The sequence below is a fragment of the Stigmatopora nigra genome, chromosome 14 (genome assembly GCF_051989575.1).
Source record: "Stigmatopora nigra isolate UIUO_SnigA chromosome 14, RoL_Snig_1.1, whole genome shotgun sequence".
NCBI lineage: Eukaryota > Metazoa > Chordata > Actinopteri > Syngnathiformes > Syngnathidae > Stigmatopora > Stigmatopora nigra.
The window spans coordinates 11,892,085-11,911,404 of record NC_135521.1 but is presented as its reverse complement, the minus strand read 5'-3'; the positions used below and the strand labels follow the sequence as shown (position 1 = coordinate 11,911,404).

Here is a 19,320-nt window from a genome sequence, read left to right as displayed (position 1 = left end):
AGGGGGGTTGGGGTGGAGGGGGGATCTTTATGCTGGGTGTATTGCACACAGATGAGCTCTTTAGCACGATAGATTTTTTGGAGCCTTGTGGCCTTTGACACGCCGCTACTATCTCTCATGGCATTCCGATCCATCTCACTGCTTCTTTTATCAGCGGAATTAGTTGATTTGTGGCTCGTGGACCTTCGGATTAGAGGAGTGGTGACTTCTTTTTTGGAGTCCAGAGTCCTAAACCACCTTTTTTTTTGTTTTGTATGACAACAAAGGCTGGATAAAAGATGAAGAGGATCACTATTATCATCTGGTGGGATTTAGTGAGTGAACTAGCGTTCACCTCCATGTGATTATCAGTACAAATGAGGCCCAAAGAGCAAAACTTCAGTTTGCCTCCTGCTGGGGACAAGCTCACCAGGAGACTCTTTGTCTGTGTGAAGCTGCTGATTGCATAACCAGACAAGAGAAACATGGCTTACAAATCTGTAGCTTTGTTGTAGTGAGAAAATACAATTATAGCCTTTAAAAATGTTAATAATATCATCTATATGTCCGAAAAACAAATCCTAAATACTAATTTCACCAAGCAATTTAACAAAAACTTAGATATTTTCAACAGTAACATTTTTAAAAAGATACACCATCATTTAAAAACATAGTAAATAAAACAACAGAGAAGTCCTGATGACATATTTTCAACACTGAGGTAAAAAATCCATCTGAATATAAAGTGCAAATATTATCACTCTTGCAAGATGTTATCTTACTGTTATCATTTTGCTACTAGAATATTCTCTGATAGCTACTAGAACATTTACTTCAGTTTTTTTCTTGCAGAGCTCAGTGTGAATCAGGGAAATGGCAATAAAAAAAACATATATATAAAGATATATATGTATATATAACAATGTTCAATAACATATTCAATGGGAAACAGTCCACTATGAGAACATGGGGGGGTTTCTTTAACACGCAAAGGGGACGAGCTCTTTAATTAAATCAACGTCTCCATTCCTGTCTCCTAATAGTTTTTCATACTTCACATTCCGCGATTGGGCACAGTAGAGATGTCAACTGCCTGCCATCAGTGGCTATAATGAAAGGTTGTCATAAGAAAAATAAGGGTTTTCCATTCGACAGGAAGGCATCGTAAAAGATGAAGGCCTAGATTTATTCCTACTCCAATAAGAAGTTGTCGCCTGCAGCCTGTCATCTCATCTCGCTCCTCTGGCTGATCTGTGTGCTGAAAAACCTGATAAACATCTGTATCGCCATATAAATCACTGATTCCTCTACGAATGCTTCTCTGAAAGGGAATGTTTTAAATCTCCGACGCTTTTTTCTAATGACCAGACCTGTCTACTACTTTGGTCTTCTTGGAGAGACGGTAAAAAAAAAAAACTCTATTCAGTAAAACTGCATACTCAAATATGGCAAAGGGTCACTTTGGATTTATTTTACAAGGCGTACTAATGTCACCATGTAAAAAAATGACACTTGACTTCCTTTTAGCAGCCAAAATATTACTAAAAGTGTCCCGAAACGTGATTTTCATCTTCTCGTAATCCCTTACCGAATTTCCTGTATCACCCTTTTCTTCTTTTTTTATTATTTGGAAAATATTTACTGCATCCGCTATGACTTGCTTCACTTCATTACACAACTCTTTGTTTTCCCTCAGCGATACTTTCCTTTAGCCATCAATTTTCTTCCCACAAGTGTGTTTTTCTGCTTAATAGAGAATGAAACGACAATTCTATGCTCAATTTAACCCTGTTCGCCATTCTATTCCAAGCAAAGAAAAGAAAAAAACAAAAGACTTTCAGGAACTTATCAGACTCTCAACTAATGCTGCCAATAGCAACGACAACATTTCACATAGAAGACGACTACAGACGAGTGTTGATTTACTAACATCTCCCTTGCTGCCTTATGTTGTAAGAGATACATTAGCCATGTGATAGGATTATTGGCAACACTATTTTGAACTCCCCTTAACCATAGACGAATCGGTGTGTGTTCACCTTACACACGCTCATAAACAAGCCTTGTGCACACATTAGTGCAAACAAGATAAACAGTAACTCAGCAACACCCACATGAACAATATTAACCTTTTGCACTTATGCGTGCCTTTAGCCGTTTGCTTTAACTGATTGGAAGGTAAAATTACTTCTTTTTTTTCCTCTTTTTGTGACCTAGTTTCTTCTCTGCTTATTTCTCTGAACACGCAACATTTCTTCTGCCATTAGTTAAGCCACGTCAACAACTGTGACGGGAGTTTATGTGCGAGAGTTTGCAATAGTTGTATTTTGTCTGGAAGTCTTTCTGGGTGTGCTGCTGCTGCACTCAACGTACGTTTATCCACCTGTACATTTTGTTTATTCAAGGGGGATAATGTGTGTGTGTTCCCACCAGGGTTGTGCCATTTGAAGTGTAACCCCCCTCCTCCATAAAAAAATAAAAAAAATACAAGGAGAGGCTTTTATGTACTAAGGGTGTGCTTTTAGGTGAAGACATCATTCAGAATTTGATATTATTAACAATTTATTGTGTTCATTTATAATTGAATTTCGATGATACTCTTCACTTAAGTCACTAATGTAACGTTTAAAAATCCATGTGATTTCTCGGGCCAATATATGTCAGATATTTGTGCCACCTGATGGCATCACCCTCTCAACACTTTTATATATATGTATATAAAAGCTAAGATTTCTTGAAAAATTAAATTATTTTAAAAAGCGTTGGCAAAAATGTTTAAGCTACAACTATATTAGTAAATCCAGTCATTTCAGCTGTTTATTTTCTGCCTATTTACAATGTTCAGATGATGCATATAACAATTGCCCATTGTGCATTTCTTTACTGCTTGATCGTTTTATATTGTGTACTAAGAAAGAATTTGTGAAGCTTGGCTGGCAGTAGGCAGTGGTGAAAGTACAGTACTGTTATACATATCCCTTTGTTGTCAGCCATTTTTGCAAGTTGAAGTCATTGCTTCCTCAAATTCTATTGGACACCTATGCAGTCAATCGCAGACGATTAATCTGATGAGTTGAGATCAGTTAGACAGAACCCTGTGAATATGGACAAAAACAAAGATACCCTGATTTTACTAGGTCATCGTCATGTAACTACAATTGCAGAGGACGTGAGTGTATGAGAACCAAACTATAATAGCCAAGCATTGCACACGATGTGTGTAAAAATGTCATTTTTTTCATTTTTTTGCAGCTCGATCACCACAATACTGAAAAGTACCATTATAGACAATTATCTCATTTGTCATTAGGTAGGCTTGCGTGGGATACTACCAATGGATTCTATTATATCTAAAAAAGCTCGGAAAGGTGAATTGCCCAATGTTCCACGCTACACTGCCGTGATGGATTTCTATTTTGCATTCAGGGTAATTATGATTTCAATAGCGAATATTTCACAAGCTTTTTCTTCTCTTACCTTAGTGCTGTATTATTCGCAAGCATTGACAGATCCACATAGCCTCCTGCTGGCTTTTCTATTTTATTCCGCCAATCGACTATAATCAAAATTCCAACTATCTTGCCTCCCCTTGGTGCATTCCTGCCCCATTATATGGGTATTGGCTCAGAGGCATGCATGCACATTTTGAGCAGGTTTCATTTGTGTGTGCATGTGTATGTGGAGTGGGGAGGTACGCAGGGGGGCGGGGGGGCTGCTTGAGGATGTGATGTGTTCAAAGATGTGTGTGTCCACATCTGTCATATTGGAGTGGGCTCAGTCTGCTTCTATTTGAGACAGATGACTTATTCTGCTCCCTATGGTCCTCCTGTTATTCTGCATCCTTTATCCCCCCGCTGATCTGACAGGCGACCTGTGCCGTGTGCACATATTTCATATGCCAATACACGCCAATGTGGAAAGCCCAAATGTGTGTGTGTGTGTGTGTGTGTGTGTGTGTGTGTGTGTACGGGAGGGCTATGCTGTCTTCAGGTGTTTGTGTCACGGATGCTTTGTGCGAAGAATGAGAGCAAGGGGGGGCTTTAGCAACACGCCGAGTCGGGAAATGGAGAGTGGAGAGTGCAAGGGTGTTAAAGCTCTTCCCTGCTGGATTCAGCACAAGGTGACACCTAGACACCCGCAGCTAAATGATGCAGGGTCTCTCATTTCTGTATTCGCACACCTACGGACACTTTTTGGGCATATTGGAAGGTGCTGACAGCTCCTCGGTGGAGGTTAAAAAGCTTTTATAGGCAGTCATGAAGCACCTAGGTGATGGGCTCCTTACCAACAATACATACACAATACTTATTCACACTTTCAGAAGAAACCATTACCAGAAAAATATATATAGAGTATGTGAATATCCACAAACGTGTCCACGCATAATAGGGAGAAAGAGGCCTGTCACCTAGCATGCACATGATGCATAATACAATCACAGCTGAATATAGAAATGTGCAAATATGCACAATATGGCACCCAACTCAAAGTGGGGAGTAAGAAAATTGGTTAGTGTGAGAGAATCAAGTTGGCAGACACTTTGGCTGCCACGCACGCGCACGTACGCTCCCCCTTTGCCTCACCGAGAAAAAAAAGATCACCTCCCACTTGGTTTTCCTTCCAAACTAAGCTCGCCTCCTATCAACTCCTCACTTCATCACCTCCTTTCAAAATTCCCCCTCACCGCCTCATGCGCGCACACCCCTCTGACACTCTTTCCTGCGCTTTTGTGCACGCACATACACACGTTTGCATGAACACACTTCAGTCAGATCAAGTCTCACTCCTCCCTGAAAAAAAAAGGAATCACCAGCTTCCTCTCCTCTGCTCCCGATTCTCACCCAGCTCTCCCTTTCCAATCCATCTCCTCTTTTAACACCCCCATCACCGCACACTCGCCCTCCCTCACCCTTTCACAACAGCCCCCCCCCCCCCCTCCCTCCCACCCCCATGTAAGGCCCATAGTGCTCTCTGCTGGGAGGATTTAGATGTACCCTGTAATTTTGGTGCCGGAGGAGCTCTTAAGTCCTTTCTGATCTTCTGGCTGCACAGGCAGCCAGCCTGTAGTGTTTGTCCGGCTGTGTGTGGATTTGTGTGTGTTTGTGGGTGTGTGTGTGCAAGAATGGTTAGATTTGATTGAGTTTTAGTATTTGCTGGACATTTTTTGGCCAGGCACCCAAGTTATGTGAAATTTTGTGAATTTTAACAGAGTAAATCAGTCCATTGGGGTTTAAAACCGGATTTCTAACATTTTTTGCAATAGTTTCAAATTCTCTTGCAATAATTCAATCACAAAAACATAACACAATTAAATAAATGAAATTCAGGCGTAATGATAACAGTCGTTTTAGTCCAGTTGAAAAACAAAAAACCTTGTTGAAGTTATTATATGGATGTGCAAATGACTTTATTTTGCAATTGTAATTTGATGCAAAAATATTTCCATGTTAGAAACTCATATTCCGATGGCATAGATTTCCATATTGTATTTATTTTTTGTCGTTATATTTGTTTGTTCATGTGTGAAAAACTCTAATAAGGCGCACCAAGTAGAGGTGTTTTTCTACCGGCCATACTATACTCTTCGCAAAGCAACAGTTGTGTACTTGTTGTACTTTGTGTATCTTCTTACTGTGTATTTTTTTTCTTCTTGTCCAAGCCACTGCCAAGAGTCATTATAGGAAAAGAAACAGAACAATGAACAATCGCTCTGGCTGCGCATTCCTAATTCAAATGAGCTGATATGAAAAGTCCAGTTCGTTTATGTTGAAAAAAAAAAAAGAAAAGAAAGAGACAGAGAGCAAAAAAGACTAGGTTGATTGCGTATCACCTTTTCTATTTCTAGGACAAAGAAATGAAGGCCTGATAGGCTTTGACATCTATTTAGATCCATTTCATTCGGGTATAATCAGGTTTTGGGCCTGGCCTAATACTTTGGATTAGAGTGGGTTCAAAGTGCAAAAAATCCAAATCTTTCATATTATTCCAGTCTGCCTTGCACACACTCAACATGTCATTTTATGTGTCTGTATGTGCACATGCTCACATGCATGTCGAGGCTATGAAAGGGAGGAGGCGGGGGGGGGGGGGGGGCACATCTCTGGAATCATGCCCATAAACCTAATCTTACCCTCTCTATGCTCATTCATGAGTGAAATATTTGTGCAAATAGTCTCTATTTCCCCCTCCCCCTGTCCCCTCAACGTTCCTTTATGCTTGGTGAGCATAAATAAAAATGAGATGGAAATATTCCAGGTATCCTAAAGTGCCCATTTTTTTGTTGTGATGTGGTGTTAATGCACAAATTACAGGCTGGAGAGGCTTAAAAATGACTGATATTTCGCTCTATGCTAGGTATGAGTGATCAGATTACGGATTGGCGTATGTTCCTTGCAAGAATAGACATTTGTCGATGTGACTATGAGGTCCAGTGGTGACGATGGGAAGGAATGAGGGGCACTATGTGAAAGGTAGCCAATGAATGTCACCTCTCATCCACTTTCTCATTAAACAACCTGTTCTATGTCTGTGGTATGGGCTGTCTTTTTCCTTTCATTCTATGCTTTAGGCACTCAGTCTTTTGCAAAAGTAGATGTACACAACACCACACCACACACACACACACACACACACACACACACACACACACACACACACACACACACACACACAAGTACCCACACAGACACAGCCTACTGCGCTGTATGGAAGCGAGCCCCCCTTGGGCTGGACAGGAATAATAAGCAGCAGATGATTCATGATGGAGATAGGGAATGTATTCAGTGGGACCACCTGAGTGACCTCATTTAGTAGACCTGAGAATAAATATAGAGCAGCGCACGACATTCTGGCCTGAGCTAGTTTCGTTTCAGCCAGTCGGCATAGTGTCCCTCGTCACCTACTCTTTTGGTTGGAGTACCGAGGGGAGTAGTCACACCTAAAACTTGACTTATATAGAAGTAGGGAGGTCCTGGAGCTGATCACGTGATGGGAAATCAGGCATAGGAATGGGTTTTTAAAAATATTTCTTTTTATTTTCGAGTATTAGGTCATCGACTTCCTTTTGGGGGGGGGGGGATTTGCTTTCAGCCTTGGATGGAAGGGAAAGAGGATCACTCAATACCCTGGATTTAATTTCTATAACTGCCAATGAATTAAGGGCTAAAAGTGACAAAGTTATTAAAACATACACCAAATTTATACTCCAGAAGCAGACTAGACTAAACATGTCCATTAACAGCATAATTGTCAAGAATAGGGAAGATAACTCAATTCATAACACTGGATGACCAATGGTATTTTTTTTATTCATGGAAAAAAGTAAAAGAAAATACTGTTTGTAATATGTTTGCAATTATTTCGGTCTTGCACAAAATGACAGGGATTTGGAAATGTTTCTTTTTTGCTTTGTTAAAGCCATGGCTGTGCTAATAGCGCTTTAATATGGCTGTAATATTTGGATAACTTTGTACAAATTGGGGAACTTTTTCCTTTTTAATGCATTTCCAAGGAATTGGATTAGGACTTCACTAGCAAACATATGTGATCATCCTGAAATAGAAGTAATCTTTGTATATATACATATATATATATATATATATATATATATATATATATATATATATATATATATATATATATATATATATATATATATATATATATATATATATATATATATATATATATATATATATATATATATATATATATATATATATATATATATATATATATATATATATATATATATATATATATATATATATATATATATATATATATATATATATATATATATATATATATATATATATATATATATATATATATATATATATATATATATATATATATATGTAGCTGTTTCAATTTGAATTTGTGCAAAATAATCATCCTAATAATAATAACTAGGACCAGAATTGGTGTTTTTTTGTCTATTTCGTTTATAAATCTATGTATTTTGGCTTGAATAACAGTTTTGAATGAGGAAAAAAAAGCTAATATTTACTGTTTCCTTCCCCATTTCCCTCTTAAATCTTTTTAAAGTAAAAATGTCCTGAGATCCCCAAGAAGTCCAGGCAACATCTGCTGCATCCCTGTCCAAGCAATAACGACTCAAATGATGCTTCTCATATTAAATTTTGGCACTGTAAATAGCATATTTTTTGGATGATTGAGTCGCCAAAGCCAAAGAATGACAAAAAGCATATAAATCTCACTGGACTATACTTCTTATTTTTTGGGAGAGCAAGTTTGGTATTTAAAAACAAACATAGGTTTAAGTAACAATCGTAAAATGAAGAAGAACAGGCTAAACTGACATATGTTTACATAATGTTTTTATAGATATCTGTAACTTAAAAAAACATCACAGGCTGTTAGTGGTCAGAGGAAAAAAAAGGAAATAAATTAATAAATATAAATTGCAGTATTAGTTGCAGGATATTAAAAAGTCAGAAAATCATGGTATTTTGTCTAATCTTTTTACTTGCTATTACTCTACTAGAGAGTTTTCTTGTTAGTTAATCTACTTAATTGAGCTTTTAAGCAGGGCCAACATTTTAATGTAGTAATTTACTATCGTTTTTATATAAATGGGACTGCCAAAATTCAAAATCCCATTCAGTGTGCAACCCTAATTCTTATATCATATTGATTTGAGCCATCATCAGATTTGCTGCTTTCCAATTTTAAACACAATTGAAAAACTAATTGCACTGTAAAAATTGTAAGAATACCTCTACTATCAGAATACCAGAAAAATCAGTCAAAATTGGAACACCTCACTACTTTTTGATAGTAGCTGATCCAAAGATTTGCTTTATATGCTGACAAATTCCAACTCTACGATCTCAGCGGCGTTTCTTTAGAAGTTCCACTGTACTTGACATGCATGTCAATAGAGAGTAATGTGTGTATTCACAGAGCTGGAATTCTTGTTCAAAGCCAGTATTTCCCCCCTTGTAAGGCAGTCTCTTGGCTCTAACGTGACTTTCGATATTTCCCATCATTGACATTTGGCACCTGGTTTCTCTTATGACTTCAGCAGCTGTATATCTTTTGTTCACCAGTCACATTGCGGCCAACCGTCCACACCCACAAAGAAACCTTAAATCATACTTGCATAAACACCATTGCAAACTGACTGCTTTATTCTAAAGAGCTACATTTCTTCACATGATGACCAAATTTTTTTTCCATTATTCCTAGTCGTTAATGTTAATCCGGGTCCTCCCTTCTGTTAAATCATTAACAGAAGAGTGGGACTTAGTTCTTGTCTTTATCCTCATTTGTTTTTTTTTATATCTCTATGGAGACTCGGGAAGACCCCATTCCCTACTTTACAAAACCCGGCATGAACGACAAACTGTTAATATCTGGAAATCCTGATTTGGATTAACATCGGGGTGAAGGGATGAGCGCGAGAGAGGGTTGGTTGAGGACTAAAAAGATGGAGGGAAAGGACAACAAGGGTGATGGACTGAGTGAGAAGCTTTCAGATTAAATGAAAAGATGACAACATGTCCTTGTTGCGTAGTCGCCATCTTTTCCTGGGTAAACTCTTGGCTCTTAACTCAATTTAAATACTATATCTGACAGGTTATGATGACAAACCCACTGTTTAACAGTCACTCAGTTGTTTTTTAAGCCCAAGTGTGATTATCTACTACTTTATACACTCAACAGTAGTTTCTTTAGGCTACCTACCATCTTGAATAATACTCAAAAAAAGAAGGCTTCACATGGAATAACACACAAGGAAATGTGGTTAAATTTGGACACAGTTAATCAGATTATTATTTCCAACGGCTCGACTAAAACCTAGAATTATTTGACGTTTCAAATGGCCCGAACACAAACAACATATAAAGTGATCGTCTCTTCATAAATCCGGCCGGCTTCCAGCTGTTGGCCCAAAAAAAAAAAAAAGACGCCTCAAAGGGCTATCATGGTGCCAATCGCTAATGCTGGAACCTGTTCATCCAGCCTGAAGGAATGGTTAATTCAAATGACAGATGCAAGTTAACGCTAGGAAGATTTGCTCTCCCTGAGTGGATATAAAATTCAGAGCATGACACTTAGCTTTTTAGTCTGATTATTCAAGTGGCTTTTGAGCTCATTTTTCAAAGAACTCATTTTTTTTTGGTTAACTTGGCTCCACAAATGTCAAAATCTTAAACTTATGAAATTGGCCGGCAAATGGATGACTTAAGTTACTGGCTGTAGAGACATTACGACGGTATGGAGACCTCACTGTTTTCCTGACATGCGCTCAGCATGGCCTTGAACCAGATCATAAAAATTCCACACTGTAAAAAAACTTTTGGGATACAATGGCGGCGGGGGGGTTGTAACCTTGACTTTTTTTTATCGCTACAGTAGAAGACATACCTGCAACTTTTTGGCTCACAGACCAAAGAGAAAGTATATGGTTACCGGCAGTGAAATATATATAATTAGTGACATTTCTCAAACAGAGATTAATTCAAGACTTTCAGTAAAGGCAGAAGCGAAAGCCTTCAATTGAAGTTTAACTGAGCCAAACTTAAATGTTTTAAGCAATAATCCTATTTGCTTCTGTTTTATGTGGTGTTAAACTACAAGCTTAGTCGTTAAGACGCATTCACACCGAATTAAGATCAGCACCCTGGAAAGTTCCCTCAATAATCTGAAGTATTCAAAGTATAAAGTAATGATTAAAAAATAACAATACCTGAAAATGTCAGTTCTCCAGCCTATTGATAATCATAATAAAAATAATAAGAATACTTGCAACTGCATTATCAGAATGAAAATTACATTTAATTACACTCCTGGACCAAATTCTCTACATTTTTGCATGTTGCTGATTTTCTTCATCTTAGCCATTATATCTAGGTGTTGTCTCCCTGTTGTCTACAAGAAAGAATTTGCTCATGACACGATGTTATTATGAATCCTTTGACGCAAATGACCTCAAACAAACTATTTCTACTTTAATAGCTCAATGTTTTCGTCATTATTTAGAATTTACGTTAAGGTAGGAAAAGACAACAAGACAAGAAGTAATTAATTCACTTCATGCTCTCATATAGTAGTACCGTTGACTTACTGTAGTAATTTATGCCTTAAAACCCTGATATTGGTCATCTTTTCCCTAATCCATTCATTTCACAGACATTTTGCTTTCTGTGTTGCGTGCGAGTCCATTGATAGTGCTGTGTTTTTTAATTTTATTTTTTATTCTTACAATTTCCTCAAAATAGTTGTATTTAACACAGTGATTCCAATGTGAAGCAAATCTGACCTATATCAGTGAAATTGTCTTGTAATCCTTTTAGTGATGTTATTTTAGTGTAATCTTCTTAGTGTGTGTAGGTTTAATTTCCTGTTCCTGTCTGCCTTCTGTCCAGAGGCAAAGCGTACTTTGAGCCTGATGAACTCAGCCAAGTGACAGTTGGCCACACCAATATGTGATGCAACCACAAAAATGCAAAAGAATTGCATCGTGTGGTTTTGTTATTTCCTTTTTCAACTATTATTATTTTAATTGTATTTTCTGTTGATACGTTTGAGGCACTGTAGAACTGAAATTTGCAGTAAAACCCAACTTTGTAGTACCAAAACATTCTCCCGAATTGAATCAGGCATTATTATTGGTTATATAGAGTGTTTGTGTTTGTTTTTGAGTATCTAAAAGATATGTCTGACAGAGAATAAAAACAAACAAACAAATCAAAGACTAAATAAAGGGAGCCCGCATGAGAAGAAGAGATAAATACCACAAGGTTAAGGTGATAGAGGAAGAGAAACAAGAAAGCTTTTTCACGGAAAGGGAGTATGTTTGAACAGCAAATGGAATTGGAGATAATTTGGGGAATTCCACACACAGAGATTCCATGGCATTTAACATACACACACTCACACAATTCCTTGCCCAGTGTTAAGGTCAGTGCTACACTCCGTCTCCCCAGGTCATTATCATAGGCTCTAAAATAGACAGGCAATTGTGTCACGGTGTGCGAAGTGAGCATGACATTGAATAAACAGCCTTCGACCCTGAGCCCCCTCGCTCATGTCAGCCTAGAACACACGTAAGAAAAACAAACGGAGAAACTGACACTCACAATCTGCACCACTGGATACAAATGCCCACACATAAATATTATTGCATGCCTTTAGCTCTCAGCACTACCAACCATGCGTGCTGCATAAGGCTCGAGAATTGGGGAAGCTAGAGGCACCGGAACTTTGGTTGGTTTGTATCGTGGCTACAACTAAAAACAGCTTGAGCGAAGTTTCCTCTTCCATCTTTAAATCCACTGTCTCTAATGTTGTTCCATTCATTTGCTTCCACTTTACTGTGTTAATGAGCGATAGGGTATCGAGGAGTTGACACTTGATTGAGGGCGAGGAAGGCTAATCACTGGAACAGCAAATCACTTCTTGTCGTAAATATTGATTAGCGCTGCACGTTATAGACCTGCTCATTAACCAGTGTCTCGTCTAAGCTCCACTTTTTTTTTTCTTCTTTATCCTCATCCTTCGTCTCCCTTTTTTTTTTCCCAACAGCAACTTCCAATGGTACAGTGGAAGGCCTGGAAAACCGCGAGGGAGGCGTGTGCAAGAGCCGAGCCATGAAAGTCATCATGAAAGTCGGACAAGGTAAATGTTGCACTCACCTCTGATGTAGAACACAATGAGGCCTTATAGCCATGTTTCACTTTGCGCTGACATTTTCATTTATCGCCATGCGTATGGAGCGTGACTCTCAGCCCGCCTGCCGCTCGCTCGCTGGCTTCCAACGAGGCCTCTCCTTATTTTATGATTTTTATTTATGTCGCTATGCCCACACTTGTCCCGATGTGACATACATTCAATAGCATCTATCAAGCACAACCAGGTAAAACTAATAAAGTTTTATACAATCGCCAGGCAATAAATCCAGTCTGTCGTATATAAATACACACATCTACTGTATATGTCTACATATAGATATATTGACAACATTTTTAAAATATATTTAGTACCTAATTATGTAATATAAAATACATAAATCAAAACAGGTTAAAAAAAACAATGACATTGATTTATAATGTGGTTTTCTGGTGTAAACTGCCCTCACTTTAATGCAAGTATGCATTGGAGCATTCAAAATAAATGATTTTGTGGGGGTGCTGGAGCCTATCCCAGGTAATTACGGCCACTAGGAGAGGGACACCCTGATTTTTTTGCCAGGTCACAATGAGATTATCAACCATTTACTCATACATAGAAGCAATTTATAGTATTTAATCAACATTCCCGACATGTTTTTGGTATGTGGGGGGAACCCGGAGTACCCATAGAAAACTCACGCAAGCCCTGGGAAAACATGCAAACTAACCATGGTAAGGACCCACCTGGAATCGAACTCTCGACCTCGGAACTATAAGGCTGATGCGCTAATCGGTTGGCTGCCCCGTAAAAGATCATGGATTTATTCTATTTTAATACTATTGTTTAATCTCTTTATTTAAGGGGTGTGACTAGATTATGAAAAATGAAATTTCAAAGGCTTTATAAATAATTGATGCAGATTAATCATCCTTTAGTCATGTGACAATATTTGTTCAGAAAAGCTTGGTTTAATATGAAAGGATTTTAATCACTGAAATGTTATTATAATTCAATAGAAAAGGGAAGAAAATATGAAATAAGCTTAAAAATAGAAAATATGCAATGTCAAATGCCATTTTAGGGAGCCTTTAAATAATAAACATTGATTTTTTTTCTTATGTTCTAAGAGAAAAACATATTTCAGTAATTTAGGCCCCCCCTTGTTTTGCGTTACAGATTGATTTCAAGCTAAGACATCTTATTTTGACATACCTTTTCAAATCGGCATCTCATATTTCATAGCATTCTAATCAGGTTAAATACAAAACAAAACATTTTTCCCTCTCTCGCTGTTTCATTTGACATTTGTTATTATTTTAATTTGAAAATATGACATGCATAATTAGGGAATTGGCTGTGCGCTGTCAGTTTTCATCCAAAATTTATACCGACCGATAAAATGCCGCAAGATGTACTTACAAAGTTTCCATGCTGTCTGCAAGGCAAGATATAATTAAAATGTTTTTTTTTAAACTAGTTAAATCTTTGGAATACTATAATTTAAACACAGCTCTATTATATATATCAATATATGAATACATTAATTACACCATTTCAATTTGCTGTGTCTAGTCCCAAATTTTTTCCCAAGTTTTATTTGATTGTAAATATATATAAAATAAGGCATGTCATAACATCTGCTTAATTATATATCAAAGTACACATTCCATTTGGAAAACAGTAGCCTATTTAAATGAACAAGTACAAAAGTTATTTCCAAAAAACACTCACTATCCCTTCCAAAGTACTTCAAGTCACCAAAAAAACAACAACAGATTTTTAACATTTACAATTATGTCGACCAGCCGGCATGTTGAGACAAGCAAGGTGTGCCACATTTTTTTTTCCTCAACACAAAAACACAGAATATAATAATCACACGGTACCACTGCGTGACAGTAACAGTTTGGACGAAAGCCATTAATGTTTAGTTCCGTCTGGGGATTTTTCAAAACCAAAACAACAGTTACTTGCCAAGTTTTTTTTAAATTCTGGATTCCAAATATTAAGAAGGTGAGAAAGGAAGCACGCTAACCTCAGTATTGGAAACAAGTTGGAACTCATTAAGAATTTGGAGTTGGCACGTCCTTGGCTCACTCCACAAATTTATCACGCCATCTTTATTGCACTTTGAAAACATTACTGTAACATTTAATGATAAGGTAAAAGTGTTAGAGACATTTTCATCCTGCTTTACATTCATTTTTATGGCCATCAAAAATTTGAACCTTGTTCCTCTAATCAAGGAACGTCAACCGTCTATAAAAATATAAATTTTGGTTGTAAATGTATTGGAATGATTTTTTAAATTGACTATTCATTCATTTTCTCAACTGCTTATCCTCACAAGGGTCACGGGAAGTCGATTTTTTCAATGGCTCCGATATTAACTCTTTAATACACAAATTTCTTTTAAAAAATGTGTTTTTATTACATACATACCGGACAATATTAGTGTTTCTCTAATGTATTTTGAGAAAAGTATCTATATATATATTTTAATTAAATAAAAGTAATCACACAGTCACACAAAACACATTAAATGGATTAAAACATTAAAAATGCAATTAATTGGGCAAAATGACATTGGAATAAGTATTGCCTATGTCTTTTTTACTCTAAGATTCTTATTTCTTGTATTTTATAACTCTTTTATAACTTTGACTGATGATACTTTGGAAAAGCTGTTCAATGTAGTGACCACAGTCCCTGAAAGGGGTTGATAAACAGTGAAGATGCAATTTGACATTCATGTGAAAACTCAAGTTTGTGTATAAGTGTCCAGTGGAAAGTACCTAAAAAACACTGGACATCAAGTAAACAATTGAGTTTTGTTTGGATTTGTTTGGATGCATTTGCATAGCACTCTATTTTAGTTACGAGGCACATTCTCATATCCTGGAAATGACAGTGTGCTACACACAGACATAAACAACCACTATCCTCTCAACACACACACACACATACACCGCAAGCTTGTAAGTCTATCAAAGTGCAAGATTTATGATTTGCGTTAAAAAAAAAGTTTTAAAAAATGACAGTAGAGGCTTGTGCGCGTTAGTGTGTGCTTTTTAAATTGATATTTAAACATTGGCTGGCAAGATGAGGCCAGTGTATCCTGGCAGTCGATAGGAAAATAGAATCTAACGAGCTGCTGATGCTAGCAAGCTTGGACTTGGAGCAAATTCAGCCGATACAGTCCAAAAAAATAATAAATGGCCACAATCATTTGACAAACAAGCATGCCTTGCATTATTATTTGTCCATGTAGGTCATTTGAAGCATCCTGCAGGATGACATCCCAACACCAAAAAGACAACACAGCTGCATAAGTGCAGGCAAGGCTTTAGCAAAGGGGGGGGGGACAAATTTGTGAATTTAATGGAAGTGGAAAGCAAACATCTGACTTAGGAAAGTTCCACGGTTCCAGTGTGTTCACGTTGCTCACGGCGGTTCATCTTCTTCTTTGCTAGAGTACGCACTTATTTCACAGAATTGTCAGAAGCAATCTGTCACTCACAATCCCCGGCGCCCTGAAAACCTGGTTTAAAAAATGCTGTCAGATTTACTTTTCGTTAATGTAGTAGATCACGTGCTTATCCAACTGAGAAACTATTTGACAATGGCCTGTGAGTAATTCCAACCTCTTTTTTACTTGCTTTTGTAAAACTTTCAGTCAACCAAAACGGGAAGTTAAGTAGAAAAATACCTTACCATATGTTTAAATGACCCAAGCTGGTCATAAACTGTAGAAAATATTTTTAAAAATGTGAGTGTAGATTCATTAGTTTGTGCTTAAATAAGACTAGGCTTACTTTTCTTTAAAATGAACAAAAAATCCAATCAATATTATGAGTAAAAACTTCATTTAATCCACCTTAATTAAAAGAAAAAAACTCCAAAACAACCCAACATACTTTAACTTTTAAAAAGTTACATTAAAATGTGTTGTTTATATAGAAATGACGTTTTTCCTGTTCATACGGATAAAGAAACAATAACTGTTGAATTGTTTTGTTAGTTGTACAATTATTTTAATTGTGGAGGTAGGCATGCAAGCTCCTCCCCTTTGTTGCTTCAATAAACGTAGTTGCCCCGAGGCCAATTCTTACTGTGTGGTCTGACTTGCTCATTAAACACTGAGATAATGTACTTTCAGTCTGGGGTCGTCTTCATTGGAGATGTCAGACCGTAAAGTCTAACCTACTTCCTCAGCCATGCGTCTTCTTGATGCTGTGACATAGTGATAGGGACCAACATTAGTGATTGCACAATTTGGAATATGTCGTTAATCATTCAGTGCTTTTTTCACTCCCTATTTAACATGTGCAGTGAAGCTATCTTTATGTCTAAACCTTAATTGAGCTGGATTATTTATTTGTTAGGGACACATCAGTATTATTTACATCTAGCAAGTCATTAGGTTTGTTGCATTTTTACATGTTGACTTATAAAAGTGTATTACTTTTTGGGGTGTTTATGATTTAATTCACATTTTTTTTAAATATTATTAAGGCAGAGAATGAATACACAACTAAAGGAGATCATTTTTGGGGTGTTCATGATTTAATTTAATTTTTTTCATATAATATTGCAGAAAATGAATACAGGACTAAAGAGAGAGTTATTAATAGTACATTTTGGAAAAAATATTTCTTTTTTTTCTTGCACAATAGCATTTTTGTACAAAAATAACTTTCTCTCTAGAAACAATGTGACGTTTAGACAAGAAGAACACCAATTTAAGACATTTTCCTTTTAATTACAAAGTACTTTAGTACAAAAAATCCTCCTTAATTCTCCAAAGATCAAACTCCACCCAAAAATCATAACAGCAGCTATCTCAGAGCACGTTTGATTTGGGCCAGCCTTTGAACCACACTTCTATTTTTAAAGAGAGCTGACTTGAAGTAAGTCAAAGAAAGGCCTTTTTTTTAACAGGAAGGAAAAAGTAGACTGGCTCAGGGTGGGGCGACCATCTGCCTCGACTTTCTGGATAATTTATGAGCGTTATGTTTTCTCTTATTTTCTTATATAATTGAATATAAGTTCAATTCCAAAATGCTTGGCCTGTGATTGGCTGTGACCCCAGATGTCATTGTGTTTTAATTCACATTCCATGTCTATCTTGCTGAATGCCAACATTCCTGTCGCCAAGTCCCCGTGCGTTCCCATATGTCCACTCCTCTGCCTTTTTTTTTTTTGCACTTTGCTCATGGGTTGCGGTTTGGTGGCCAGTCATCATCGTGTGCAATATGCGCATTGTTTTATAGTGGCGGTGAATCATCGCCGATTCAACCTTCTTAAGTTGTTTACCTGGTTTGGATTCCATCTGTTGTTTCCTTTGGTTAAAGAAACATTGAAATTGTGTACTGAGGTTTTATTGTTTCATTGTTGAGTCTTTCCACAATTGGAATTTTTTTTTTATGTACCACCCATGACATTTTATACAATCCACACTGTAAATACCAAAAGTACAGTTTATGTGTCCTGAGATCAATAATATTTATAGAAAGGGAGGAATTACTAGTGCTTGATAAGTGTTTTAATACAATGGAATGAATCTGAATTTCAAGTAAAAATTTAATTTAAAACGTAATTTAAATATACACTTAAAACTGTTTGAAGGAATGAGTTTTTCTACTTACTAAGTACTAGTGCTTGATAATAGTATTAATACAATCAAATTAGTCTGAGTTTCAAGCAAAAATGGAATTTAATTTAAAACGTAATTTAAATTGGAATGAAATATTACATTTTTTCGGGTATTACTGAATTTTTCTTTCTATAAGTCGCACCAACCAAAGAATACAGAGTAAAGAGGAAAAAATATATATTATAATTTTGGGAGGACATTTTTTTTACTTTATAAGAAACTAAGAACAAATATACACTAATGTAACAATTATAAAATAGAGGACAACAGGCTAAATAGGCATCTGTTAACATAACAGTTTTTTAAGATGAAAAAAAACATGGTGGTCAGAGAGAGAAATAAAAATACAAAGTTCGCACTAGTCACGGTATTAGTCACAGGCCCAGCCAAACTATAAAAAAATGTGTGACTTATAGTCTGGAAAATATGGTATTTGTGGGAACATTTCTTTTCATAAACATATTTCAAATAGTCATTTCTTTTGGAGTGTGTTTGTGTGTGTCCTTCAACAAACTGCGTGCCTTTTACCATAACCTTTTTTTATCATGATAGAAGAAGAAGAAAGCAGTGAATTACATGCATAATGTGCTGGATTTAACATCATCAAACAGTTTTCTAAAAGTATTGATTTAACAAATTTATGCCCTGGCTTGTGCTTTTCTCTAAAGTAGTTCGACTTGACTGAATGTCCCACTGCATGAATTATGATTAAAATCAAATGATTTTCTTTACTTAATTGCATATAGAATGTTTTTTTTTAGAAATAACAGTTTGATCAACAGTTAGCAGCTAATCATAAGAAGAAAGCTGACATCATTATGGATTTTTAATCTTATTTAAAATCATGTTCTAGTCATTATACCAATTATGTATATTGCATACATCAAGTGGTAAGTCTACTTATGAAAGCTTCTATACATACAAATTATTTCTTTATATACAAAGCTAAAACTTCCCCAAAAGGTCAATACATTTCCTGCATCCATTATTTTATTTTGAAATTGTAGCATTGCGTCTTTCTTGACATTCTTCCTACACTCTGT

The 19,320-nt window shown here is 36.5% G+C and overlaps 1 protein-coding gene across 1 annotated transcript in view; it reads left to right on the top strand.

Annotated features, from left to right (window-relative positions):
• efnb1 (ephrin-B1) overlaps positions 1-19,320 on the top strand; it is a 64,585-nt gene that overhangs the window by 37,535 nt on the left and 7,730 nt on the right. The window contains exon 3 of the mRNA XM_077732769.1: positions 12,535-12,627. Within this exon, the coding sequence (XP_077588895.1) occupies positions 12,535-12,627 (93 nt within the window). The remainder of the gene's footprint in view (positions 1-12,534; positions 12,628-19,320) is intronic.